The following is a 13,268-nucleotide window of genomic DNA, read 5'->3' on the forward strand; positions in this document are numbered from 1 at the left end:
AGACAGAAAGATGATCATGTCAATGCTAATAAACCAACAGCGATTTATTTTTACTGTATTATCAATACTGTTATAAAGTATATTGTACTGCATTTTACTACTTTTATACAGTATATTGTACTGCATTTTACTACTTTTATATTTTATACAGTATATTGTACTGCATTTTGGACCATGGACTATAATGTTATATTGTACTACATTGTAGTAACGTTTATCATCATGACAGTGTACAGTAGATGACAAAGACAAATGGAGCCTGGCTAAAAGGTATCCGCTTTTCATAGAACTGACACCTCTCTCACAAGAGTTGGTGTGTGTTTTAAAGCAGATGTAGCATAGCTAGCGCTCTGGTGTGTGTTGTCTGAAGCAGATGTAGCATAGCTAGCGCTCTGGTGTGTGTTGTCTGAAGCAGATGTAGCATAGCTAGCGCTCTGGTGTGTGTTGTCTGAAGCAGATGTAGCATAGCTAGCTCTCTGGTGTGTGTTGTCTGAAGCAGATGTAGCATAGCTAGCTCTCTGGTGTGTGTTGTCTGAAGCAGATGTAGCATAGCTAGCTCTCTGGTGTGTGTTGTCTGAAGCAGATGTAGCATAGCTAGCTCTCTGGTGTGTGTTGTCTGAAGCAGATGTAGCATAGCGCTAGCTCTCTGTGGTGTGTGTTGTCTGAAGCAGATGTAGCATAGCGCTAGCTCTCTGGTGTGTGTTGTCTGAAGCAGATGTAGCATAGCTAGCTCTCTGGTGTGTGTTGTCTGAAGCAGATGTAGCATAGCTAGCGCTCTGGTGTGTGTTGTCTGAAGCAGATGTAGCATAGCTAGCTCTCTGGTGTGTGTTGTCTGAAGCAGATGTAGCATAGCGCTAGCTCTCTGTGGTGTGTGTTGTCTGAAGCACATCGGTCTGTGGACTCATCTGTTGATTGTATTCATGGCAAGAAAGAACGTGAATGGTTCAATAAAACAGGTCTTCTCCATAATAAGATTTAATGAAATAAACTAGTCGCTGCTGTTGGGTGAAAACCGTGTGTCTCCATAAGGGTCAACCTTTCAGGAATCAAGACAATCCTAGTTGTTTTCAGTTCGACAGCCGTGTATTTATGAAGGTCCACATTGTTTTAGTTTTTTCTAATGGGTTTCAAGGTCCTTTGGGTCATGAAATTCAGTCACAACACAGAGAACCATGTCAACTTTCAATTCAAGTAAAAACGAAAAAATCTGCAAAATTGGAGGAAGGAGGTTTTCACCCGACAGCAGTGAAATATGATTTCATAAAACTGCGTCCTGCTAACTGCTAACGTAGCTAGCGTCAGTGTCAGATTTGAACAAATGTAGCTAAGATTACTAGGTCTGATGATGTATTATCAATTTTCAACACACCTCTTTGACCATTGTATGCTCTTCTTGCAAACAATTTATTAGTATTATTATTATAATATATTTTTTTTATAGTTTCATAAAAAGAAAAAAACTGCCACTGTTGTCAGCAGTCAGCTAACTATGATGTCAGGTCAACGTAATGCGGATACCTTCTAGCCATCACCCTCCTCCTCACCATTCCAGCCAGGGTGATGAGAGTGCTCTGGACCTGTGTGTAGTTGGCATTCTCAAACAGGTCATTGGCCTCGAAGATGTCGTGTGGCTTCAGACCGTATTCTGTGATCGCACGGACGAAATTACTAATGTTCTCCAGCTGAGGAATAAAGCAGATACAGTGTAAACAAATATATACTGTATACAGTATATAATATATTAAAGTATAAGTACCTCAGACGAAGAACCATATAACTGTCTTAGGTTTTCAAACATTCTTATCTAACGGTGATGGTAAGTTAGAGTGCTGAGTTAATTCATAATTAAAGACAGTTATATCACATTCACACTCAAGTGATTTGGATTGACTTTACAACTGCAAATACATGGGCTGTCCAAAACATTTAAAAACAGAGTGATATGGTTCTTCAGTTAGGAACATGTTTGTGTTCATACATAGTATTATATCCCCCTGCAACAAAGGTTGCATATTGACATATTTTAACATGTCATATTGCCACTGTCCATATATCTATAATAGCATCTCAGAGTAAAGATTTGTTTTGTGTGCATCATCTTGGAAGTCCTGGTCGTTCTTCAAAGGAGGGGAGGGTCTTCTATCTGTCCTGTTCTTCTATACACACACAAAGACGCAGTTCTACTTATGCCTCATCTCCACTAGCCAGAGTTGTCTGGCACACAGTGAGCCTCTCCATTGACCTGGCTGAGACAGCCACCTGTCACAACCTGGCTGCTAGAGTTTACAAGAAACACAATGGAGACACAAACCCAGCCATACCATACCATGCTAGACCATGGCTGAACATAGCTAATGGAGACACAAACCCAACCATACCATACCATGCTAGATTGTGGCTAGCCCCAGCCAGGCTGAACATAGCTAATGGAGACAAGGCACTAGTGGTCACACGTGGTCACATTCATTAGCAGCTATGTTGATACCACAGAGAGAGGATTGTTATAAAGAGCCTCGACACTCCCTTAAAAAGTTCTGTTGGCTTTTTAAAAACTCCTGTACAAAGGAGAGCTAGACGTCACACTGACCCGGCCCTGCTGGCTTGATGAGCTGCTGTGTGGAATGTAAACACAGTGAGGGTAAAGATGCTTCATGCGCATTCAATTAATAATGGTCTTGGCGTGTTTACTCCTTCATATGGTAATGGTCCTCAAAAAAACCGAAACAACGGTTTACCTCATTGAAAGAAAAAAATTTCTATACAAAAAGGGCATCCTAAGTGATAGTTTCCTTTAACTTTTGTTTTGTTCTGACTGACGTATTTTCTTTAATATAACCACTATGATGTCAACTATCATTCAGCCTCTAGAGGGCCTCCAGAGTCACTTCCTGTGATCCAGTTCAAAGGAATCAGGTGTGAAACAAACATTCCCTTGACAAAGGCTCTGCATGCTGAAGCGTTGAGCTCCAGCTCTGGCTTCTGTAAATATACTATTAAATCTTCAAGAACTCAAAAATATTCAAAAAATTGACTGGAGACTGGAGCACGTCCCACTCTTCCTTCAGCGTTGAATGTAAATACACACTGTGGTGTCCATGCCAAGGGAGAGTCTGGTTACACATGCTCTACTAAATGATTCCTGACTATTGCAGATAGGGTGTTTTTCAAATGCTGTTCTCACTGGTTCTCCAAATCCCATAGTATCTCTGCTATCAACTCTGTATGATAGCATGTACAATAATGATGTATATACCATATATATTTATATTTACAGTATATATATACATATATGTCTGAATATACCTGCATATAATCCTTTCTATATACCTATTTATACACCAGCATATAACCCTGTATGATAGCATGTACAATAATGCTGTATACCGTATATATATTTACATTTACCATATATATATATATCCATATCTGTCTGAATATGCCTGCATATAATCATTTCTATATACCTATTCATACAGCTGCATATAACCCTGTATGATAGCATGTACAATAATCTGTTTATACCTGCATATAATCATTTTTACATACCTGTATATACTATATCTATATCTGTACATTTCCCTTACCTACTCTTACTAGTTATACCGCTGGCCAGTATGACTTACTACCTCTTTATACCTGTATCACTGTACATAATACTATAACACTGTACATACATCTGATTAGCACTATTACTCAGTAATACTCATTTATATATTTTATATCCAGTTTAACTACTTGCACATTGTATATTGTTAATTACACTTTACTGTTACATTTGCACTCTGGTTGGATGCCAAACCTTTTTCCCTTGTACTGTACTTGTGCTGTATAATGACAATACATTTGAATCTAATCGAATGTATTTTATATCTACAACTGGCGCAATACACTTGAAACCTGAAAACTTGAGACGAGGTGCGGTTGCTGGTTGACTTACCTAAGATAAGATAAGATAAGATAAGATAAGATAAGATAAGATAAGATAAGATAAGATATTCCTTTATTGATCCCCTTGGGGAAATTCAGGCATCATAGCAGCATGGGGGAGGGGGAGGGGAGGTACAGGTAGTAAAAACAAGCAGTGTAAACCAACGGTTGCTGGTTGACTTACCTGGTGCCAGTTCTGAGTGGAACTGCTGACCTTCCGCACAGACCCTGGCTGGAGCGTGTTGATGAGTCTAGAGGGAGAATATGTACACGGGTTAATACGCAAAAATACGTATTATGTACAACAGTACACAAAACAGTGGCAATCCTTCAAATCCTAATGTTATGTTTATTTTGGCGACATCTATTGGTGATAAGTGGTCATTGCTGTTTTGCACTGTATTGACTTGCTTTCCATCTTGAAAATCTACTGAGTTAGTCTTATATTATATTATTATATTAATTCCAAACAAACTGCAGGTGATGTAAACCACAACACTTCCTGTGTGCTGGATGATTTTACCACACCAGTGTTTACCATATATATCACTATGAATTGAAAATGGGGGACCCTGATGTAAACAAGACGAAAGTCTTTCTCTGGTCTGCATCCCCTTAACAATTGTGTGTATTGAGCCGTACTGTATTGTACCCATTTTGCAATCTGTTAAATAAAGTTTTCATTCATTCATTTAGAAAAGCCAAGAACAGCCAATGTAAGAACATTCATGAACTGGTTACAGGTAGAATCACTATTGTGTTTTATCAGTTGGCGATAGAGTGGCAAAATAGACATTTATTTATATGAACATTTTCAAGATTATTACTTTAACACATTCCCGGCCAACCACGGACATGTCCGTGTTTCGGATCCAACGGTTGAGGGCCAGGTTGTTTTGGCTTTTATTCCATTTTAATAACCTACTCAATGTCACCGAGCGGCACTGCAGATTTACCCTACTCTTGGAATTCGGAAAAGTGCATTACCGGCCAGATCCTCATAGGGGCGCTGTCTCGATAATGCAGTGTTCCCTGTGGCAGAACGGTGTTTTATTTTTTTGGATCTTGAATGGACTTTCCTGTTAGGCTGAATCTATGCGTGTAGCATGTAGCATGGAATACGTTTTGGGAGCTGAATTCAGTGTGCAGTAAAGGAATATAGCATCAGCCAATGGACATATGGATCTACCAGATGGCGATCGATAACTGGGAAATCCTTTTTGCAGTCCAACCGGCCACAGGTAAGATCTTTTTCACGTAAATTACACGCTGATCAGGCCTTGTTATCATACCCAACCAGGCGATCAGCGAATGTGGCTACTGAGGCTAACGCTGTTATTGGTAATCAATAATCAGAAACGACGTCCCCCGCCCCCCACCCTTTCATGCATTCATGGTGGAACATGATATAGATCATATGCATTTTTATTTTTAGCTCTAGCTTCTGTAGGGCCGAAACGCCATTCGATTTAACGTTATTAGCTTAGCAGCCTGTATCTCGTTTTGCAGGAAATATACCAGACCAATCCCATATAACGCTTATATTCAAGACGCTTTAAAATGGGAACGTATTGATGAAAAAATTATTTCTTTAAGGGGAGACACTGCAGGTGAATAGGGTAAAAAAATTAACTAATAGATATCACAATGAAACTTCCCCAGTTGATTACTTATATTAAGACAAGACCTTTTTGTATTACAAGTTTTCTGAAATTGTATGTTTAAATATGCAAATGAGGCATAATCTACTTAAATATGCACTAATTTGCATATAATTCCAGGACAGAAATCTGAACATTGGATAAAGCCATTTTCAAAATTATAGTTTCATTTTGTTGACATATTAGAGCCAAAGGTTATTACAGAGGGGATTTTGGATATCTCTTTTTATCACTCCATAAATCAGAAAATACTCCATTCAGTCCATTTTTATGGTAAAATTCCATATTTCGCCATGTTTTTAGGAATAAAATGTGATATAAATCAGGGTATGAATGCGATATCAACAAACCCTTCTGTAAATACCTTCAGAACATAGATATGAATAGAACTGGAACGTTTGGTGTATGTGAGTGCTACTGAAGTGGAGATTTCTGGCTCAGAGTATGAGGAAAAACTCTTAAAACTCATTTTTGGGAAAACGCCTTCAAAGTTCTGTATTGTAAAATGCCATACTTTTTTTTTTAAACAGATATTTACAAACACAATACCTAATCAAACCATTAGTAATAGACAACCTAAACACATGCCTGATAACTGAATAATAATAATAATGATGTTATTGAACTGAACAGAACTACACACAGGCTACAAACAGTGAAGTACAGTGTAGTACCCCCTAATAGGCAAAAAATATTTGAATAGATATCACTATGAAACTTTCCCAATTTGTTATGTACATATAAACTAAGAAAAAATATATTGCAAGTTTTCTGAAATGTATGTTTATATATGCAAATGAGGCACTTCACCATTAAATATGTGCACATTTATGGATGCAATAAGGCAAAATGATGTAAAATAAACAACTAAATGTGTGTTATTGACGTTTTATTGTCACTACTTTCATAGAAGACATGTTTAGGAAGCAAAATATAACAAAATCTCAAAATCAACAAAAAAAGTATATTTGACTATTCACCTGCAGTGTCTCGCCTTAAGCCATTTTGAAGGGACGGTTTATATTGTCAATTGACAATGAGAATGGACAGATAGCAATAATATAAAGTATAGATTTAGCTCTACAAACAGCCTCACGCACAATGAAACCGTATTATGATATGCTGATATAGAGTGGGGCCGTCTAATACCCGTGGCCGTCAATGTGTTAAGGGTTTACCTTATTTTTTTTTAAACATTAGGGGAGTAATGCATTGGTAAATACCTTTCCACTCTCAACATACCTGATACAATCATTTACAATCAATAATCTATAATATTATGGAAACTGAAAAATGTATATAAAAGAAACAGACCCTCTGTTCCTACTGTTCTGCCAGAGCTTTCCATACATGCGGATAGATTTATATGTGGTGTTTTAGTTTAGTTTTTACATGTTAACAAGTCATGCATCCTAAAATTATCAAGGATAGTTCCACCACAATATCGGACAGACCCACCACAAATCGAGTTCCCAACATGATACAATAACATATTAACAACTGTTATTTGTGTTTTTGTATATCGTATCGTCCCTTGCAGTAACCTACCTACCTGTGGACAACACAGTACTACAGCCAGACTCTTACCGTCTTCTCCAGAGTCAGACAAGATATACCTATTTCCGGCTCCAGATACGGACCACTAGTCTAGCTGTTGGCCAAACGCACCTCTCCCAGAGTTTTAAGCTAGGCTAGTGGTCCGTATCTGCTTCCATTAATTTGTGCTAAGCTAGGCTAATTTGCAGCCGGAAAGCTTTCTACTGAACGCACAGAGAGGAGATTGGTATCTATCTTCTTGTCGGACTCTGCAGAAGGCGGTAAGAGCGTTTCCCATGATGTCGGTATGTTCCTTTAACGTCTCCTATACTCACTCGCACAGCAGGACACCGTCCTTCAGACTCTCATTGAAGTTGTCCCCAATCGTCTTGCCTGTCACGTCCTCGATCCACAGCCTTAGCTCCTCCTCCTTCTGGGGGTCATACTTCCCTGCCAACTGAGGGAGGGGGGGGGGGGGGGGGGGCAAAGGTCAGACGTGAGAAACAGGATGTCTGGGGTGAAACATACACGTTGGAGTCTGTCTGGATTTGATTTCCAGTCTTGTGCCACATTCACTGCGAGTTATGATCGAACAAAGACACTTTTCTGCGCTCAACTTCTGTCAAAAAGCCCAACTTAAGTTTCTAATAATCCGCCCTCCGCGAGCGCTTGTCAACACCACCTCAAATGACGTAGCATTACCACGTGTCCCGCTCCTCACGCCGCAGGGTGGTTATACATCTCAACGAATGTGACCAAGGAAAGACCACTGATCTCAGACCAGTGTATAATGTGTTCACACTCTGTGAAGGGAATGTATGCAGCTGGTGAATGATAAACATGTAGCTCCTGCCAGATTCAAGAGGTTAATCATCACATACACATTCACAAGACATATAGTGAAATGAAGGTGGCCATGCCTGGTTCGATTGTGCAAAAAAAAAAGAAAAATACGAATAATAATAGAATAAAATAATAAAATAGAATAGAAATTAAATAAAATAGACATGTCACATGATACAAATAGAGATAAAATACAAAAGGCAATGAGTCCTATGTACACTTTCTATACAATATACAGTTCTGCCCTATGTCACTATGCTATCCTAACTAACTATACTATAAAAAAAAAACATCCAGTTATGTTTTGTTTTTTTCCTTTAAAGTGACCTTTTTCCTTTCCTTTAAAGTGACCTCTTCTCGTGTGATTAAAGTGACCTGTGGTGTGTTTGTGTGTGAGAGAGTGCAGATGTGTGGTGTGTGTGTGTTCATGTGTGCTTGTGTGTGTATCAGTGTTCAATGTTCTGATGGCCTGGGGGAAGAAGCTGAGCCTGAGTCTCACAGAGAAGCAGCGGAGGTATGTGAGGAGCAGTGATGTAGTGGAGCAGTGATGTAGGAGCAGTGATGTAGGAGCAGTGATGTAGTGGAGCAGTGATGTAGGAGCAGTGATGTAGTGGAGCAGTGATGTAGGAGCAGTGATGTAGGAGCAGTGATGTAGGAGCAGTGATGTAGGAGCAGTGATGTAGTGGAGCAGTGATGTAGTGGAGCAGTGATGTAGGAGCAGTGATGTAGGAGCAGTGATGTAGTGGAGCAGTGATGTAGGAGCAGTGATGTAGGAGCAGTGATGTAGTGGAGCAGTGATGTAGGAGCAGTGATGTAGTGGAGCAGTGATGTAGTGGAGCAGTGATGTAGGAGCAGTGATGTAGGAGCAGTGATGTAGTGGAGCAGTGATGTAGTGGAGCAGTGATGTAGGAGCAGTGATGTAGGAGCAGTGATGTAGTGGAGCAGTGATGTAGGAGCAGTGATGTAGTGGAGCAGTGATGTAGTGGAGCAGTGATGTAGGAGCAGTGATGTAGGAGCAGTGATGTAGTGGAGCAGTGATGTAGGAGCAGTGATGTAGTGGAGCAGTGATGTAGTGGAGCAGTGATGTAGTGGAGCAGTGATGTAGTGGAGCAGTGATGTAGTGGAGCAGTGATGTAGGAGCAGTGATGTAGGAGCAGTGATGTAGGAGCAGTGATGTAGTGGAGCAGTGATGTAGGAGCAGTGATGTAGGAGCAGTGATGTAGTGGAGCAGTGATGTAGTGGAGCAGTGATGTAGTGGAGCAGTGATGTATCCATGAATGTTAATAAAAAGGTGTTTAAACTGAGTTTAGGTTGGTTTAACCTCCACTACATCCCTGAATGGTAATAAAAAGGTGTTTAAACTGAGTTTAGGTTGGTTTAACCTCCACTATATCCCTGAATGGTAATAAAAAGGTGTTTAAACTGAGTTTAGGTTGGTTTAACCTCCACTATATCCCTGAATGTTAGTAAAAAGGTGTTTAAACTGAGTTTAGGTTGGTTTAACCTCCACTGGTGAGAAGGACATACACATCAAACTGTTCTAGAACTATGAATGGCTGTGATTAATACCCTTCGCCAGAGCAGAGCAGTGAGTTATGTTATGACCGCATCGTCTCCCCGGCTGTCGATGCCGTCCTGGCTTGTTATTATTACAGCTTCTTGAGTTTTCCACTGGGTCAATCAGTGTACGAGCAGAGAAGAAGAAAACCTGGCATTCTAAAACCAAACAGGAGCAACAGAGGAGCCAGAACGATACAGTCAGAGCGGCTTCAAAATCAACTACATATTTTTTTTTTTATCTTTACTATAGTTTTATTGCCTATATTTATGTCCTCTACTATTACCCTGCCCATATCTGTACCTCCCCTCCCCCCTCCCCCATGCTGCTATGACGCCTGAATTTCCCCAAGGGGATCAATAAAGGAATATCTCATCTTACATTCACAGTGTTCTCATGATGCGCATCACCGCACGCGCGTCTCCTACCCGAAACGCTCGTTGGCTCCGGTTGTCATTTAAGTGTAATCACGTGTTGTCTGATTGCAGTCAGCTGTCGTCTGCCTACAGATGTCTGGGGTGATGATGTCATGGTACTGCTGTGGTGCAGCATCAGTATGACGGACTGGAAGTATCATTATGAAGCCAAAGCCCTTTGAAGTCGACTGAAAAATTGTGAATAAAACGCTTTCTTTTGTTTATTCAACCTTGTTCGATTAGCCCAAAAGTTATTCAGACAAATCCGTTTTGGGTTGTGTAAGACAATTTATTCTGAAAATATTGGCCCCCAGAAAAGGAGTTTGAGAACCACTTGTTTAAATAATCAATAATCAATAATCAGGCAGTGTCTTCCTATATCAGATCACTAAAATATTGTTTGTTTGTTTGTGTGTGTGTGTGTCTCCCCCCCCCCCCATGCCTCCCCTTACGAAAAAGTATCATGGTATTTCCCAAAAAAAAGTACGACATTACCATCATATCATGGTTTAAATGAGATTATAGTATGTAATTATCCAAGTACAGAATTGGTACCACGGTGACGTCGGTGACATGCCTTTTAGCACGGTACATTATTCATACACTAGGCCGTTACTGTGGTGAAACTAAAACTACCATCAAACTACCAGGACACTTTATTGTAAGGGTAGTTAAGTCATCTTAATACCACTTTCAGTCAACTAGAATAACATTGGTTTCTTCCGTCACATCATTTTCATTCTCTCTCCTCATAAGGTCTGACATTCCTGCCTGCTGCTCTCTGAGAGCCAGACTGTGGAACAAAAACTAACTCCAGTTGAGATGAAGAGGGTAAGAGCAACAGAGAAACATGAAATTGAAAAAGGCCCGGGGACATTCCTGCATGCAGAAACTCTCTCTCTCCCTCTTCCTGTCTCTCTAGCTTTGCCTCTCTCTCTCTCTCTCTCTCTCTCTCTCTCTCTCTCTCTCTCTCTCTCTCTCTCTCTCACTCTCCCTCTTTCTGTTGTTGTATATTCACAACATGAATATCCATTAATTACAGCACAGTAGTGAGGTTGTTAACTAGAGGAAGGGAAAGATCACAGTGTGATAGAAAACATGGTCCTCATCTGAGCTCCCAAATTTAGCCAGTAGAGAATAAGTGTGTACAGCCAGACAACCAAAAGCTATGGTCCAATATTCATTTAATTGCAGCGTGGGCCGAGATTGGAATAATGCATTGGTTACATACAGGACACTTCAAACATAATACATGATTTGTACAAAAGGATTTGATGAGGTTAAATCACAATAGCCCTCGTTGGCTTTTCACATCAAAGACAGTATTGTACATAAATATTAGTCATGTTATGTTAATGAAATAAGACCATAGTACTCTCTGTCACCACATGATGAAACCTGGGCCTAAGATAGGCATCTTATCACATTTATTCCATATACAGTTTACTCACATAGGGACAAAGTAGAAACCATGGTCGGTGGTGGGTGATGGAGGACGCAGACTCAGACCCCCTGTGTAACGGTGTGTGGCGGGTGTCCTGAGCTGGCCTGGCCTTCCTCACCAAAACCCACTGTTTTATACTTATAGATTTCATGACCTCACTTTTCTTAACCTAGTTCCACCAATCACCAGTATCTAAACACAGGCAGTCCTCATTTGGTGTCTCCTGGTCGTATGTGTCTGTAACAGCCATGGGTAGCCCCCTCCTTTTTGGCCAGAGGGGGGGTTGGACTGTGGCCTCCTTTGAATGAATCACTCATGTTAACATTCCTTCTATTTGGTTCTTCTGTAAGTTACTTTTCTAATAGGTTACTATACTCTTGTTTTATTATTCCAACATTGTTTTTCATTTCTAAACTAATATAATGCAATTATGTTTCCTGTGACCTCTAATCTTGGTTAGACAACTGTCTTTACTGCTGTAGTCACCGTTTTTCTGTGGTGTGTGACTGAGTAAACAATGTCGTCATGAGAGGTGTCGCCTGGTGATTTTCAACATGATGAGGTCTGGTGTCTTCTGCCTTAATAGTGTTTGTGTTGATATAATATTAACCCAGTATATTCAGTGCGTCTTAGGTTAATACTATTCAGTCCACAAGAGCCAGCACCAAATCCCATCTACCAAACTGACACTTTGTATTATTCTATGAAAGGAACCAGCTTTGGCATTCCTAAAATGGTAATCTATTATTGTCACATGTCTAGAAGGTGTTTGGTTCTTGGGGGATTGGAATGGCTCTTGTACAACTGTGTAAACAACTCTATGGGCTTGGCCTGCAGGTTTTCTCCAAAATGTGCTCTGAGAGTCTATGTAATGCCTCACTACAGATATTTTCTGTTTTCAGGGTTATTCTAACAATTTGATTATGAAATTATGAAATTATGAAGTCAAGGTTACCACACTGTCTCTCTAGCTTTGCCTCTCTCCCTCTCTTTCTGTCTCTAGCTTTGCCTCTCTCTCTCTCTCCCTCTTTATGTCTCTCTAGCTTTGCCTCTCTCTCTCTCTCTCTCCCGCTTTTGCGGAGTATCTGAGACTGTAACCCATGTTTTCCTAGAGTGTCAAAGGATTAATAAGGTGTTGGGGTTCCTAAAAGGGTTGTGTGTGAAGCTGGGGGTGATGTTCTGTGTGGAGAGTTTCATCCTTGGCCAAACATATTCATTAAGTAACAAGGTTGTGAGCGTTTTACTGAACTTTGTTTACGGGCAGGCTAAGTTAGCCATTTGGCTGACCCGTAGGAATAGGATCAAGGGCGTTGGTCCTACGGAATCGGTGCCTATGTTGAGGGGTATGATTTCTGCACGCCTTAGATTAGAGTTCATGTATTTCTCACTGAGACATAATGTTGATGCGTTCGTGAATGCTTGGGGATTGGGGAATGCAATGTGTACTGTGGGGGAGGAGGGGCTGAACATATGCATTTGAAGGTCAAGTGGGTTTTATGTGCTGAAGGAGTTTTTGGGGTGTGTGTGCGTGTGTGTGTATGTGTGTGCGTGTGCGTGTGTGTGTGGGTGTGTGTGTGTGCGGGTGAGTGTGTGGGTGTGTGTGTTGTTTTTATGAAGATGCCGTGAGTTTTTTGTGTCTCTACTGACTGTTTTTAGTTGACATGTTTTAATAAAGAACATCAAAAGTCAAAGTCTCTCCCGCTCGCTCTCGCTCTAGCTCTGCCTCTCTCTCTCCCTCTTTATGTCTCTCTAGCTTTGCCTCTCTCTCTCCCTCTTTCTGTCTCTCTAGCTTTGCCTCTCCCTCTCTCTCTGCCTCTCTCTCTCTTTCTGTCTCTCTAGCTTTGCCTCTCTCTCTCTCTCTCTCTCTCTCTCTCTCTCTCTCT

At 40.5% G+C, this 13,268-nt stretch overlaps 1 protein-coding gene across 1 annotated transcript in view; it reads right to left on the minus strand.

The window, feature by feature from the left end:
* cnn1b (calponin 1, basic, smooth muscle, b) overlaps window positions 1–13,268 on the minus strand; it is a 28,922-nt gene that overhangs the window by 5,683 nt on the left and 9,971 nt on the right. The window contains exons 2-4 of the mRNA XM_084329920.1: window positions 7,460–7,581; window positions 4,112–4,178; window positions 1,545–1,682 (exon numbers count right to left, since the gene is read on the minus strand). Coding sequence (XP_084186046.1) covers window positions 1,545–1,682; window positions 4,112–4,178; window positions 7,460–7,581 — 327 coding nt within the window. The remainder of the gene's footprint in view (window positions 1–1,544; window positions 1,683–4,111; window positions 4,179–7,459; window positions 7,582–13,268) is intronic.

The sequence above is a fragment of the Notolepis coatsorum genome, assembly GCF_963971535.1.
Source record: "Notolepis coatsorum genome assembly, chromosome: 14".
NCBI classification, from domain to species: Eukaryota; Metazoa; Chordata; class Actinopteri; order Aulopiformes; family Paralepididae; genus Notolepis; species Notolepis coatsorum.